This window comes from Canis lupus, chromosome 1, assembly GCF_048164855.1.
Source record: "Canis lupus baileyi chromosome 1, mCanLup2.hap1, whole genome shotgun sequence".
In the NCBI taxonomy this organism is placed as follows: Eukaryota; Metazoa; Chordata; class Mammalia; order Carnivora; family Canidae; genus Canis; species Canis lupus.
In genome coordinates this window covers 110,081,811-110,097,408 of record NC_132838.1, presented here as the reverse complement: position 1 = coordinate 110,097,408, position 15,598 = coordinate 110,081,811, and the positions used below count along the sequence as shown (strand labels likewise).

At 50.1% G+C, this 15,598-nt stretch overlaps 2 protein-coding genes across 13 annotated transcripts in view; one reads left to right on the top strand and one right to left on the bottom strand.

Moving 5' to 3' along the window:
* CCDC61 (coiled-coil domain containing 61) overlaps positions 1–15,385 on the top strand; it is a 32,078-nt gene extending 16,693 nt beyond the window's left edge. For 8 of the 12 annotated variants that reach the window (XM_072774108.1, XM_072774112.1, XM_072774128.1 and 5 more), the window contains 9 exons: positions 4,367–4,577; positions 4,669–4,751; positions 5,633–5,802; positions 5,927–6,002; positions 6,323–6,465; positions 6,548–6,626; positions 6,803–6,857; positions 7,361–7,436; positions 7,527–7,846. In XM_072774108.1, the coding sequence (XP_072630209.1) occupies positions 4,367–4,577; positions 4,669–4,751; positions 5,633–5,802; positions 5,927–6,002; positions 6,323–6,465; positions 6,548–6,626; positions 6,803–6,857; positions 7,361–7,436; positions 7,527–7,624 (991 nt within the window). In that variant the 3' untranslated portion in view covers positions 7,625–7,846. Of the gene's footprint in view, positions 1–4,366; positions 4,578–4,668; positions 4,752–5,632; positions 5,803–5,926; positions 6,003–6,322; positions 6,466–6,547; positions 6,627–6,802; positions 6,858–7,360; positions 7,437–7,526; positions 7,847–8,120 lie in introns of those variants that run through there. The other 4 variants (XR_012006575.1, XR_012006576.1, XR_012006571.1 and 1 more) reach the window with 4 other exon arrangements.
* PGLYRP1 (peptidoglycan recognition protein 1) lies at positions 8,368–12,229 on the bottom strand. The gene is made up of 3 exons (XM_072774151.1): positions 11,882–12,229; positions 9,207–9,328; positions 8,368–8,622 (listed from the first exon to the last, which is right to left on the bottom strand). The coding sequence occupies exons 1-3, from the start codon at positions 12,169–12,171 to the stop codon at positions 8,444–8,446; spliced, it is 591 nt and encodes a 196-aa protein (XP_072630252.1). The 5' UTR covers positions 12,172–12,229; the 3' UTR covers positions 8,368–8,443.
* Positions 15,386–15,598: the final 213 nt, after the last annotated feature.

Genomic DNA, 15,598 nt, shown 5'->3' with positions numbered 1-15,598 from the left:
GGGATGTGGGATGCCTGGAGGCTCAGTGGTTGAGTGTCTGCCTTCGGCCCAGGGCATGATCCTGGAGTCCTGGAATCAAGTCCCACATTGGGCTCCCTGCATGGAGCCTGATTCTCTTTCTGCCTGTGTCTCTGCCTCTTTCTCTGTGTATGTCTCTCATGAATAAATAAATAAAATCTTAAGAAAAAATAGGCTTGAGATTTTATTGTTTTTAAGTAATCTCTACACCTAACATGGAGCTTGAACTCACAACCCTGAGACCAGGAGTTGGATGCTCCACTGACTGAGCCAGCCAGGTGCCCCAAAACTTGTTGGGATTTTTATTGATATTGCATTGAATCTATAGAATAGCTTAGGGGAAGCTGAAATCTGTATAAATAGTGAATGTTCCAGTATATAAACAGTATACCTCTGCATTTATTTAGGTCTTATTTAATGTCTCAGTGATGTTATTCCATCATACTTTTGTTAGATTTTTTCCATCTTTGGACGATTTTGCTAATGGTTTCTTTAAATATAAATCTTATTGATGTTTATATAATTGTATTTATTTAATTTTTAAAAAATATTTTATTATTTATTTGAGGGAGAGAGAGCAGGAGTGGGGAAAAGCAGCAGAGAGAGAGGGAGAAGCAGGTTTCTTGCTGAGCAGGGAGCCTAACATGGATCTGGATCCCAGGACCCTGAGATCTTGACCTGAGCTGAAGGCACTTAACCAACTGAGCCACTCAGGTGCCCCTACAGTTGTATTTATGTGTTGATTTTATATCCAATAACTTCAGTCAGTTTTCTTATTTCTTATAATTTGTAGATTTCCTTTGATTTTCAATATTTATAATCATTTCATCTGCAAATGACTACTATTTTGTTAATTCTTTCTTAACCTTTATCTTTCATCTTTTTAGGTATTTTTTTTTTTTTTATTTTATTTATGATAGTCACAGAGAGAGAGAGAGAGGCAGAGACACAGGCAGAGGGAGAAGCAGGCTCCATGCACCGGGAGCCCGACGTGGGATTCGATCCCGGGTCTCCAGGATCGCGCCCTGGGCCAAAGGCAGGCGCCAAACCGCTGCGCCACCCAGGGATCCCTATCTTTCATCTTTATCTTGCCTTACTGCATTGGCTAGGATCGCCAGTACAGTGTTGAGAAGTAGTAATAGGTGTTGTCCTTGAGCCCTTGTTTTAGATTGCCAAAGGTAATTTCAGTATTTTGCCAAAAATGTAGGCATGTATATGTTTTTCAGATCCCTAATTGACTTAAACTTGCAAGCACGATGACAACAGCTGAGTTAATATATAGTTGTAGTAGTTACTGATGTGTAGCTAGATAGACTTTTCATCGGGGTGGGTAAAGGGTCATGATCTAATTCTATATTTCTTTTTGCTTTTGTTAGCTGAAAGTTTTCAATAAAGAAAAGCATTCTCTCATCAACTATTTGGTTTCCCTGAGATACATTTCCTATGGGAAAGGCATGATTAATCTTGATTTTTTTCCTTTTATTTAACTTTTGTCAGAATAATGAGCTGGTTCCCTCAAATCCTCCATGGAGATCAATGAGTTTTGTTTTGTTTTTACTATCATTATGAAGTAATAAATTTAAACTTAATGATGTTATGTTGGTTTCCTATGGTGCTGTGATAAATTACCACAAATTTGGTGGTTTAAAAAAACAGATATTTATTTGCTTACAGTTCTGGAAGCCAGAAATCTGAAATCACTTTCACTGGGCTGAGATTAAGGTGTTGGCTAGGCAGTGCTTACCCTGAGATACTCAAGCAGAGAATCTGTTTCTTGTCTCTTTCAACTTCTGGTAGATATCATCATTCCACATCATTCTATTCTCTGCCTCTGTGGTCACATTGTTTTCTCCTTTTCTGTGTCTAATCTTCCTCAACCTTTATTTATAAGGATATTTTGATTATATTTAGGGTCTACTCTGATAATCCAAGATACTCTCCTCATCTCAAGGTCCTTAATTTAATCAGATCTATAAAGTCTTTTCTGGGGCTATATAAGTCAAAAATTCACAGGTTTGAGGGATGTATTGGATATATAGATATATTTTGGAAAACCTGGATATATTTTGGGTGACTATGATTCAGTTTACCACCAATGTGTCTTAGTGTATTATTCATTGCAGATATTCTCTTTGATGCTCATATTACCTTCAGTCAGTCTGAACACCTGCATGTTGGCCTTCTGAAATGACCCCAGTAATCTTTGATGGCTTCCTTGTTTTTTGACATGCCAAGATGTCTCAGACTCTCTTGTGTCTTTCCAGGCTCAGGTTTAGTACGAATAATTCTTCTAAGGAACCCTGGTTTCTTCTAGTGGGAAATTGTATTTAGAGACCACAATCTGGTCATTAGGGGTGCTCATCGCCATTGAGTTAACTTGCTTTTAGGCTTTTTTAAAAGTGAAAGAGCCTTTCTAAAGAGCCTTTCTAAAGAGAAAGTAGATATACTTTTGGAAAGAGAAGAATGATGTCTCTGCTATCTGACTTCTTTGATTTATGTCTTTCTCACTTTGAAAATCTTAGTTTCTAGTAATAGTAACATAATTACTTACTTTATCCAAATAAGAGTACTGAATGAAGTTTAAGGTTCCTTTTGTCCCTAAGCTATTACCTACTTACTAAAAGTGGTGTGTGTTTTTTTTTTTGCCACTTAACCTAATTCTCCAATATGACCACCAACTTTGATATACAGTTAGATCGCTTTGAGCCAGTTTCTTTTAAGTGTTGTAGGGGTTGATTTGTTCAAATTTATTTATGTAAAATACTTTCATAGTCCCAAAGTTAAAACTAAAAAAGAAGGTACATTTTGGAGGGGTCCAACTTGTATTCCTGTTGCCACCTGTTTCTCCTTCATAGGTAAACTATTTTTTATTTTTTTTATTTTTTATTTTTTTTATTTATTTATTTTTTTATTTATTTTTTTTTTTGGTAAACTATTTTTTAAAGTTGTGACTTATCCTTATATATTTTTGAAAATATGAACATAATATAATTTATAGTTCCTTTTTTTTTTTTTTTAACACAGAGACACACTAAACATTGTTCTGCACTGTTTTTAAACTTATATCCTGGCCATCACTTGGTGACAGAGTATAGAGCTCTTTCTCATTCCTTTTTTTTATTTTTATTTTTAAATTTTTTTTTTAATTTTTTAAAAATTTTTATTTATTTATGATAGTCACACAGAGAGAGAGAGAGAGAGGCAGAGACACAGGCAGAGGGAGAAGCAGGCTCCATGCACTGGGAGCCCAACGTGGGATTCGATCCCGGGTCTCCAGGATCGCGCCCCGGGCCAAAGGCAGGCGCTAAACCGATGCGCCACCCAGGGTTCCCTCTCATTCCTTTTTATAGTTATGTGGTACTTAGGTGAGTGGATGCACCATAGAAATTCAACTTATTTTCTGGTTATGTCTGGTTATTTCCACTCTTTTGCTATTACAAACAGTGCTGCAGTGAATAGCCTTGTGTATGTATCTTTTTCCTCTAGTAAGTTTTTGAGCACAGTAGTGACTGATTGGATTTGTATTTTATTTAAATGTTTAAATTTTTTTTTAATTTATTTATGATAGTCACCAGAGAGAGAGAGAGAGAGAGAGACACAGGCAGAGGGAGAAGCAGGCTCCATGCACGGAGAGCCCGACGTGGGAGTCGATCCAGGGTCTCCAGGATCACGCCCCGGGCCAAAGGGAGGCGCCAAACCGCTGCGCCACCCGGGGATCCCTATTTAAATGTTTAGAAGACTTTATTTATGTTAGAGAAAACATGAGAGAGTGCAAGCAGGGGAGGGAGAGGGACATACAGACTCTGTGCTGAGCATGGAGCCCCATGGGGGGCTCCATCTTGGGTTCAGTCTCAGGACCCTGAGATCATGACCTAAACCGAAATCAAGAGTCTAAAGCCCAACTGACTGAACCAGCCTGGTGCCCCGTTGGATTTGCATTTTAGAAAGAGTCTTCTGGTGAATTAGAGGTAGTGACACCTGGCTGGGAGGCCTGGGGGTGGTGGTGGTGGTGGTGGTGGTGGTGTCTAAGGCCAGGACCTTAGGGCTAGGCTTTCAGGGTACAGAGAAGGACAGATTAATGATTTATTTTGGAATTGGAATTCATAAGGCTCTTGTCCTTGGCGTGGGATGGATGGGAGTGATGTAGCCGTGTTCCTCCTCACGTGGGGCAGGTGGAGGAGAGATGATGGGACCCAGGGGGTCAGCTGGAGTGGTGGGGCTGCATTCCTCGTTCCTGCAGCAGGTGAAATGGTTCGTGCCCACCTCCATGGAGAAGTAAGGATGAAAGGATCCTGCGATCCCTCCCCCCCAACTCTGTTGTCTTCTTCCCTCTACCTTCTTCCCCCAGGGTTTCACGCCTGGCATCTGAGAAGCGAGAGCTGGAGGCCCAGCTGGGCCGAACGCGAGAGGAGGCTCTGGCCGGCAGGGCGGCGCGCCAGGAGGCCGAGGCGCTGCGTGGGCTTGTCCGGGGCCTGGAGCTGGAGCTGCGGCAAGAGCGGGGCCTGGGACACCGCGGGGTCGGCCGCCGCAGCCAGGACTGCCGGCGCCTGGCCAAGGAGGTGAGGGGGCGGGGAGGCTGGCGGCGGTGAGCGGTGGGTCACGGACTCTGGCTGCGGTGTGGTCCTCAACGCCCCTGTTCGTTCCTGGCAGCTTGAGGAGGTGAAGGCTTCGGAGCGGAGCCTGCGCGCCCGGCTCAGGACCGTGAACAACGAGCTGGCCGTGTACAAGAGAGGGTGAGAGACGCGGCCTGGGGCGGGCGGGGTCTCGGAGCTGTGACCGGCCTGCTGCGGGGCGTGGGACCTGGTGGGAGGGGCTTGGGGCTGGGTGGGCGGGGCTGGGAGGAGGTGCAGAGTCTGGGGGGGCGGGGGGGCCCTGGCCTGTGGGCCGTGGAGAGTGGGCGGGGATGGACGGGTGGAAGGAATCGGATGGACTGAAGGGGGAGGAAAGTTGGGCAGAGCAGGCGGAGTCTGGAGAGATGAACTGGGCTTGAAGCATCAGTCGGGAGGCTGGGCCTGGAGATAAGGACCGCGGGGCGGTGGGGGGTGGGAGGAGAGGTGGGACCTGAGGATCTTGTGCGAAAGGGCGTGGCCCAGCTGGTGGGGATCTGGTTGATGGCCGCTGTTATTTATTGGGGTGGGTGACGGAATATTGGGAAGGATTTCTAGGGAGCTGTGGGAGACCTCAGGAAGAAGGGTCTGGGGGATCCCTGGGTGGCGCAGCGGTTTAGCGCCTGCCTTTGGCCCAGGGCGCGATCCTAGAGACTCGGGATCGAATCCCACATCGGGCTCCCGGTGCATGGAGCCTGCTTCTCCCTCTGCCTGTGTCTCTGCCTCTCTCTCTCTCTGTGTGACTATCATAAATAAATAAAAATTTAAAAAAATATATTAAAAAAAAAAAGGAAGAAGGGTCTGGTAAAGGGAGTTAGGATGTAAGGAAGTGACAGGTGCCTTTGGGGGCGTTCCGAGAGGGGCGGAGCCCGGGGCAAGGTATCTGTGAAGGTCGTGGGCAAGGGCCGTGAATGTCAGAGACCGAGTGATCGGAGAAGAGGCTTGAGATAGAAGTTGCGATCGGAGCTGGCCGGCGGGAAACTGACAGTGGGGTCCTGTACTCCCAGGAGAAGGACTTCGCCGGTGGTGCCGCCAGCGGCCCGGGAGGATCGGGCTTTGTCGTCGCGGGAGCGCTCCACATCGCGCGGTCGCGGTGCCGCCCGCTCTTCTTCCCGGGAGAGCGGCCGGGGGGGCCGGGGTCGAGGCCGTCCTGCCCGCCCCTCGCCCTCGCCCACAGGTCTGTGCCGGCCCAGCTCTGCCCTGCCCTGTCCGTGGAGGGGGGTGGGGAATGGACTGGAGCCGTGGAGGTCAGATCCTGGGATCCCAGCGTCTTCTCTCCATACTCTCCCACCCCATCCTAGGTAGTCGCCTGCCACGTTTCGACCCCACAGCCTTTGTGAAAGCCAAGGAGAAGAAGCAGAAAGAGATCAAGATGAAGTTAGCGCCCATTTCCTCCTTACCTGACCATATCCCTGTCCCTTTACCCGGACCCCTAACCTGTGCTGTCATCCATCCCCGTGTCCTGTCTCCATCACCTGTCGCTTGCTCTGCCTCTCACCTTCCTTTGCCTGCTTTTCACCTGACCTCCGCTTACTCTCCTGACCCGCCACCCCCACCCCCGTTCTGTGTCTGCATGTGTCCTTACCTAGACTGTGACCTCAGCTGGGTTACTGCCCCTGGCTGTGACCATAGGGGCGCAGCGACGCCGTTCCTAGCATTAGTTGGGCGCACAGGTGGGCGTCTCCTCCGCTCCCCAGGCAGCAGCAGCAGCGGAACCGACTGGGCAGCGGAGGAAGCGGGGATGGGCCGTCCATCTCCTGGTCTCGCCAGACTCGGCCGCCCGCTGCCGTGACCCGCCGAGGAGACGCGGCTAACCGCTCCCGAAACCGCAGCTCCTCGGGTAACAGGGCTGTAGCATCGGGTCCGCGGGCTGGGCGCCACCGGCGAGGGCGGGAGACTCACACTCTCCTCCCCCCCTCTAGTGGACAGTTTCCGCAGTCGCTGCTCGTCCGCCAGCTCCTGCAGCGAGTTGGAGGATTTCTCTGAATCCCTTCCTAGAGGGTAAAACTTGGGCCCTGGGAAAGGACTGGTTCAAGATGGGTGTCTAGGGAGGCCGGAAACAGTCTTTTGCAGGGAAACTGGGTGATGGAGGCTGGAGCCTTGAAATCGCCGGGGAGGGCGGGGTGGGAGATGCCCAAGGCTCCAACCGCTGGACGTTGAATACTCTTTCCTATCAGCGGGCAACGTCGTGGGAAGCCCCCCAGCCCCACAACCTGGAGTGGGTCCAACACGGTGAGAGTCTTTTCCCCAGACCTTGGAGGAGGTAGGGGCAGCACGAAACCACCAGAAGCCCATGGTTTTCCATTCTGGGGGCATCAGGTTGCAGAAGTGTCTGAAATGCGTCTGGAGGCAGAATGTTTTGAGACCACTGGATTGGAGGAGAGTGCAGGGTGGCATGGGGGCAGGCAGTGATACTGGCTGGCTAAGTGTCCCAGCCCTGACCTCAGATTGCTGGGTCTTAAAACCTGGTCCTGCCTTCCTATCACCTGTGTGACTCGAGGTATCTCAACCTCAGTTTCTTAATCAGCTAAATGGGGATGGTAAAAGTATTCATCCCAGAGGGTTCCGGTGGAGATCCCACGAGGTGATTGTGCATCTAGTAAGTGCCCAGTGGGTGTCAGCCATTGTTCTTTGAGGTCCTCAGGTTCATAATCTCCAGTGATATTTTGGGGACAGGAATAGAGGGAGGGACCTAATGCCACCACTACCCCTCGCCTTCATGCCTCCCCCTGCAGCAAAAGTCCACTCCTCTGGAACGTGGCCGCCATCAGAGACGCCTGGCCAATTCGGGGGGCTGGGTCCCTATCAAAGGTGAGCTGGGGACTCCTCCTCCCCTGCCCCACAGCCTGAGGGCAGTGCATTGGGCCCTCCCGGCCCCTACACCCACACCTGCTCTCACAGAGTACAGCTCCGACCACCAGGCGGCAGACATGGCTGAAATAGACGCCCGCCTGAAGGCCTTGCAGGAATACATGAACCGACTGGACACACGGTCTTGACCTCCGCCAGGGAGCCCCGCCCCTCCATCCCCTACCCAACACCGCTGGATTAGGAGTGGGGGGCGGTGCGGCGTGTCCTTCCAGCCCCGTGCAGGCTCCTCCCCTGCTGGTGCTCACCGGGTTTCAGGTGTGTGAAGCCCAGACCCCTCCCTCTGCCCCATGCATTGCATGCTAGGAGGGAGGGTATGTGCATTTTGTAAATAAACGTGTTTGCCCTTGGGATCCTTCAGCAGATGACTGAAGGGTGAGGCTGGCCTTGGGGAGAAATGAGGATTGGGTAGTGGGTGTAATTGGGACCTGGTGTATTTCTGGGCATGTCTGAGACTGGGAGGCATTTTGGGGTTCAGGGTCAGGCAAAGCTTCCATAGGATCTAAAGCAATGAAAGAGGGGCCATGAGGGGCAGTAGCAAGCAACTCTAAGCAGAGATGTTGCATGGGCTCTCTCTGGCTGAGTGGTAGAGAAGGGGTGTCTTGGAGCATGGCCTATGCCCCACAGGACCCCAGGAGCTGCTGTCAGTGACATCTGGGCTGACCTGGTGCTGATTCCTGCGCTCTGACCTGAGACCTCTGGGTTCTGAGCTGTGATGTTCCTTCCAAGCTGGGATCTCTGGGGTCTTGGTTCAGGGTCGGGGCCTCTGGGTTATGAGCACCAGCGAGGACAGAGTGCTGGGCCCAGGGTGGATGGGGAGAGCTGGGGTCTTGTGGGAAGTAGAGAGGGAGAGGAGGCACGTGGAACACAGGAACACAGTTTGAGCTGCACCTTTATTGGAGGGGTGGTGGTGGTGGGGGTTTCTGGGTGTGGAGGAGATAGGCAGGGTCTCAGTCGACGTAGTGTGGCCACGTCTGGATGATTTCATAGAGTCGGTCGCCTGGAGAGAGTGTCTGCTGCACATCCCGGTGTCCTCTGAGCTGGTATCTGGGGTTCAGTTTTCCCTGAGCCACACCACAAGCCAGCAGACTCTGGGCCGCCCTGAGGGCCCGGGGTGGGGGGGATCGCTCTGGGGAAGCAGAGGCAGGAGTTAGGCTGGAGCTTCCTTGAGGGGCAGAGGTAGTGTGGGGTAGTGGTTCCAATTATGCATCCTGACCCACTAGGACCCAGAACAGGGTCTGTCTCAGTCCCTTAGCAATGACTTAACCCTATCTGCTTCAGTTTCCCCATCTGTGAAAGGAGAGAATGATAGCACCTGCCCACTGGGCTGTGGGACAAGAAAATGAGTTATTCTATATAAAGCCCCCACAGAACAGTGCCTGGCGTAGGTTAAACCCTCAGCAAGTGTCAGGGTCAGAGCTTCTCCTCCTTCTGCCCCCACACCTCTGGGTCCTACCCATGGTGGTGGCTATTTATCAGGCACTTCTTAAATGCCATGGACTGGCCAAAGACGTTTTATGCAGATTGACTAATCTTGGCCCAAACCATGTGGGTGAAAAGAACTGGTCATTATCCAAAGGAGGTGAGGCTTGAAGAAGCCGACTCACTTGCCCAAGGTCACATAGCTTGTTGGTGGTGGAGCCTCCCAAGGACTACATACCATGGGATGCTGGACCCCAGGTCAGCCCTCCATCCCAACAGCTGGACACTTACCCATATAGTTACCCATGAAGGAGATGCCAATGGAGATGGGGTTCCAGTTGACACCTGTGTGGTCACCCTTGGTGTCCCAGCCCCGGCCCTCATACACGAGCCCATCTTCTCCAATCAGGAAGCTGCATAGGGGGGTGGGAGGGTGGGCTTGATGAGTAAATGAAGGCGATCCTGGGGGAGGACTCCCCCCTCCACTCACCCTGCCCCTTGCTACTCACACACAATTTCTCCCAACACCTCCCTCTTATCCTGTCATCCGATGCCTCTGGCCCCTGCCATGTGCCAAGCACAGCTCCACATACATCTTTTTTTCACGCTCATGCTCCCCTGTGAGTCAGTACTGCCTCTCCCCCGCATTCTGTAGGTGGAGAATCAGAGAGGTGGGGATATCTGCCCACAGTCACACAGCCAGACAGGGACAGAGCCCACATTTTCACCTGGGTCCCTGGCGACTCCCACCCACGTGATCCCGTTCCTTGCTTCCTCCAGCCTCCCAGGAGGATTTGTTGAGGTCTTGATTTGCTCAGTCCTCTCATGCAGTCCTCTGAGGCAGGTGCTGCCAAGCTCATGCCCCATAGACCCCTGCCTCTCAGAACTCTTTTCTCTAAGAAGCTCTTCTGCTCTGGGCCCAACCTGCTTCCTGCTTTCTCTTCCCTGCTGGGGTACATGGAGTGACAGGATCTGGGACTCAAGGATTGGCATCACAACCAGATACAGACCCTGGAGTTCCAGCATCTGCCCCGTGGAGCATCTGCTATCCTGGCATCAGATCCTTAAGGCTTATTTGACATGTCTTAATTGAGCAAGTCTGATTTGGAATGTTGGAATTAACTAGAAGATCTCTTCTTGCTCACGCAGTCAACCAGGATATAAAGAATGTTGGAGCTTAAGAATCTGGGTTCTGAATCTCCCATGCAGGAAGCCAGACTCAGAATCTGGCTCTGAAGAGACTAGAAATTCCACAGTGATGCTGTGGGTACACCCACTCCCTGGGTACTGGGCTGCTTATGGCCCTGCTACAGACCCAGCACCTGGCACGGGCAGTTGGGACTCCTTGTGTATTTGTGAAATGGAAGCATCTAATTTAAACCTCCAGCACCACCACCAGGTGGGTAGAGTGAGGAACCCTTTTTATAAGTAAAGACACGGAGACTCAGAATGTGATGTGACAAGGAAGGGAGATCCAGAACGCTGGGATCAGACTCTAAATCCTAAAATCTAAGAAACAGACTTTCAGTTGGCTTTTCCATAAGGCAGTTTAAGCCAGAAGCTGGGGAGCCAAGCTTTGTCTTCACTACCTCATGGAAACACTTAAAATCGGAGCACCTGAGTCTCAGAGACAAAACTGGGAAGTTCGAGCCTTTGAACCGCAAAAGCTCGAGCCAGAAGAGCTGGGGATTCCCTCCGAGGCCTCTATAGTTCCACTGAGGTCCTCCGATTCCCAGCCCTATTCGAAGCTGTCTGTAAGGGTGGAACCTGGGAACCTGGATTTCCAGCACGGTGACTGGTGCTTACCAAGGTCTGAGAACCTGTAGGTTCAGAGTTCACTCGCTGCGGAGGCCCTTGTGTGGGACCTGGGCCTGTTACCCAGGAAAGGGATATGGGGGGTAGGGCCCCCAGATGCAGATCTAAGCAGTCCTTTGTTTCTGCCACCATCCATTTACAGTCTGTTCTGTCCCTGGCAGCCAGAGGGAGCTGCTCCCACCCAGCAGGCTCACATCCCTCCCATGGCTCTCGTCTTCTGACCCCGTGACCGCTAAGGCCCTGTGCCATCTGGCTCTGTGGAGCTGGTCCTGTTCATCCAGCTCCCAGCTCCCTCCAGCCATCCTGGCCTCTGTCCTTGAGATGTGACCCTCTCACTTGGCCTCAGCGCCTTTACCCCTGTTGGACCTCCAACTTACCTCTCTTCCCGCAGCCCTCCATCCATCCCATCTGAATTCATCTGGTTGCTTTTGCTTGTTTCCCATCTGTTCCTCCCTGTTGGTCTTTAAATCCCATTGGGCCAGATTCCTACAGCTCATGTGTTTCCTCCCCATCCCAGCACTGGGGCAGGGCAGGGCCTGGCACACGGTAAGTGCCTGAAGGCAAGAGGCCATGAACTTGGGGTTTCCCATTGCATGCTAGTCCGTGTCCTAAGTGCTTTGCATGTGTTATTGGCTGATTTAGTGACCCAGTGGAGGGCCACAAGCTGACTCTGCAGAGGAGGGAAAGGAAACCAAAGTGAGGAGAGCAACAAGCAGAGCTGAGACTGGACCCTGCCCCGGACCACCTCCCCGCCACCTGTACCCTTCCCCTCACCTCCCCACCCTGCGCTTACCGCCCCCCCCCACCTGTACCCTTCCCCCCACCTCCCCACCCCGCATGTAACCAGCCTGCTTGTCTGCCTCCCAGCAGAGGCAGCAGACTTTATGAAGGGACTCCACTGTAGAGGACACTTTCTTTTGTGTTGGCAAAATCTGTACCTGCCTCTGGGGAGCAGAGCTTGGATTTAAGCCTTATCCCTTCCTGCTAGTACCAGTCTGCTGCCCGCACATACGCAGTGCTGTGTGCCCGCGGTTGGGGGCAGGGGGCTGTCAGCCAGGTGGCCCTAGGGCTGCCTGGGCTCCCTGGAGCTGCACACCTTTCCTTACACCTGCCACACCCCCCACCCCCGCCTCGGCTCCCTCAGCACTCACTTGTAGCCTACATCACACCAGTTGAGTGACTTCGTGTGGTAGCTGTGCACGTTCTGCACCTGCATCAGGCACAAGGCCGGGCTGTTGCAGTGGCTGCCAGCTGTGTGCGATACCACCACGTTGCGCACCGGCAGTTGTAGCTTCTCGGTGCATCTGGACACCGGGGCCCTCCACTCTCTCCGGGGCACGATGGGGCAGCAGGAGTTTAAGGGGGCTTCTCCAGGCACTCCGAGTCCGAGTCCGAGAAGAGCGAGGAGAGCCCAGGTGAGCAGCACACCGGGGGTGGACATGGCAGGTGAGGCACGCAGGGATGGATAGGAGTTCGTGGCTGGCTGGGCTGCCTTTATCCCCTGGGGCCTGGCATGGGAGGGGAGGGCCTTGCTTCACAGCCCAGCAGGACGGGCGGGTCACACTGAACTCCAGATTCCACTTCCTTCTCTAGCAAGACCGCAACAGGATGCGGTGTGGTGAAGTGAGGAAGTGGGGAGCCTGCGGCAAACCCAGGGGCCTCTCTTCTAGCTGAGAGTCAGGGTGGGGAGGGGTGCATGGGACCCGGCCACTAACCCTGCGGTTTCTGGAAGAGCAAGGGCCTGGCTCCCTGCCAGGCTTTGTCTCTCCTCTTAGTGGGGCTTTGGACAACTCACCAGGATCACTGCCTCCCCCCCCCCCCCCACTCCCACTCATCTCTCTTCCTCCTGGAGGCACCAGGGTAACAGGCTCTTCTCTCTCTTTTTTAAATTGAAGGATAATTAACATACAATTGTATTTAGTTTCAGGTGTATAACAGTGATTTGACAGCTTTGTACATTAGTGCTCACCTTGTTAAGTGTGACCCCCATCTGTCACCAAGCAATGCAATAGCAGTTCTGTTGACTACATTCCCCATGCTGTACTTCTCTGTGACTTGTTTTATAACTAGAAGTTTGTACCTCTTAATCCCCTTTATCTACTTCACCCACCTCTCCACCCCCACCACTTCGCCTCCTGCCAGTTTGGTCTCTGTATTTAAGAATCCAAAGCTCCCATTTTGAAAACACTTCTCCCAGGCCCAAGCCCACGGTCATGTAACCCCTGCAGCAAACTGCAGATGTTGAGTGGTGGGAAGCCCGTTTCACACTTGAGGACACTGGTGTGGGGAGAGGGGAAGTCTCCTTGGTGAGACAGGGGGACATAGGAGAGCCTGGTGGTCCACAGCCTGGATTCAGAGCCAGGCTGCCTGCATTTGAATTCTGGCCACATTCCAGTGTCTGATCTCCTGCAAGTGAGGTTTCGGTACCTCAGTTTTCCCTACCTACAAAACAGGGATAATAATGTAAAGTACCTGACTCATAAGGTTGATGTGAATTAAGGAATTATGTGGATTGATAAGGGTCAGGCCCTTACGAGATGTCTGGCCCATAATGCCACACAAGGGCCACTGGGACTCAAACTCAAATCTGTCCTTGGTAGCAAGTAACAGGTTTTGCATTGGGTGACACTGGCAGCTCCATTCTGCGCCTGAGGGACTCTCCGGTCCAGGGCCACTCAGTGGCTTGAGATCACCGGTTGGGGTAGAAGACTCTCCTGGGGCCTCTGCCCTGCCTAAGCCCTCTTTCCCATTCCTTCCTAGCAGCTGGTGAGTTGAGGGCAGACCCCTTCCTTTTCTCTAACTCCTTTCTTCCCACTTTAGTGAATTTTAAAAAAATTACAAAAGTAATACATGCTAGCTGTAACAAGTTGGACTGATAAAAAATGCAAATCCCCTGTGCCCCAGTCCCCTCCAGCTCAAGCTCACTAATAACAGCTTACTAAAAACAGTGTGGTATGTTTTCTTGTACTCTGTTGCCCGTGCTCTGGAGGTCATGCTCACATCTGTGATACAGAATAGCATACCAGGCATCACTGAGCACTTTTTTAAAAAAGATTTATTTATTTGAGAGAGAGAGAATGAGCTGGGCATGAACAGGGGGAGGAGTAGAGGGTGAAGCAGACTCTCTGTTGAGCAGGGAGTCTGATGCACGACTTGATCCCAGGACGCTGGGATCATGACCTGAACCAAAGGCTTAACCATCTGAGCCATCCAGGCTTCCATCGCTAAACATGTTTCATGAATTCTCTCAGCACATGCTTTCAACAGGTCTGAGAGATAGCTATTATTATTAACCCCTTTTATAGTCAAGAAAACTGAGGCCCAGAGAGATGATCACATATGGGGAGAAGATAGTGATGCTGGAGTTTAGCCACAGGCTTCCAGGACCCCAGAGATGGAGTTCCTAAACCATATTCCACTTCCTACAAACATATGTAAGACACTATATGTAGTTTTTAATTTTGTTAAGTTACTATTTTATTATCTTTTTAAAGATTTATTTATTTATATTTATTTTTTAAAAAGATTTTTATTTGACAGAGAGCACAAGGGGGGGGGGTGTGGAGCAGCAGGCAGAGGGAGAGGGAGAAGCAGACTCCTCACTGAGCAGGGAGCTGGATGCAGGGTTAAACCCCAGGACCGTGGGATCATGACCTGAGCTGAAGGCAGACGCTTAACCAACTGAGCCACTCAGGTACACCAAGATTTTATTTTTAAGTAATCTCTACAGCCAACGTGGGGCTCGAACTCACAACCCTGAGATCAAGAGTCGAATGTTCTGATTGAGCTAGCCAGGCACCCCTATATTTTTTAAATAACAAAATCAAATCATGTGCATTAGTCTGCCTTTTGTTACCTACTATCCCATGTGCCTCTCTCTGGGTGAACACAGCTAATTCTAATAGAATCTTCATAATAGTTGGATAGTATTTCATGGTATAGGCTTACCATTTTGACATAATCTTTACATTTCTTGAAGCTTTGCAGGTCTTTCTCCCACTCCCACGTTGCACAAAGTATTATCAGACATCCAGCCCTACGTACTAGAGCATTTATAACTGATAAATACAGACTTTAGGTCGAAGACTATACATATTTAATAGATATTACCAGATTATTTTTCCCCGAGGGCCGCTAACAATTCATATTTCTACCAGTAATGTATTGGAGCCTCTATGCACCCCAGAAATGGGTGTTATCACTTCTTAAATTTATGGGTATAAAGCGATATCTCTTTGTAACTTTTACTGGCATTTTTATGACCACCCAGGAGGTTTTTTTTCTATGTTTTCTGCCTGCATGGATTTGTCTTCTGTCAGTTGCCTGTCATCTCTTGTCCATTTTTGAAATAAATTGGGCTGGGAGTGGCTGGCTGGCTCAGTTGATGGAGCATGCACCTCTTGATCTCGGGTTTGTGAGTTCAAGCCCCAAGCTGGCTGTAGAGATTCCTTAAGGAAAAAAAAAAATCTTAAAAAAAAAGTAAATTGGGTTTTTTACTTTTTTGTTATCAATTTGCAAAATGAAGAAAAGAATCCCATAATGGATTGTTGAGTTGTTGGGTATGTATACTTCGTGTCTCTGTTCTTTCCATATGTATGGAAAATTGTACAAATGTACTTTTTAAATAGGGTTAATAGAATTAATAGAGTGAAGAACTGTGTTAATTTTCACTCCACGAATACATTGTGTATCTAGCACCCTGGTCAGGAAATAGAGCTACCTTAAAATTTTTAATAGATATTGCCAAATCCATCCTAAAAAGGTTTTAGTATTTCTTATCCCCAGTAAATGAGATCAGTTTTTAAATGCTCTCACAATCCAAGGAATGGTGTCTCATTATTGTTTTACTTGCATTTCTTCATCAGAGA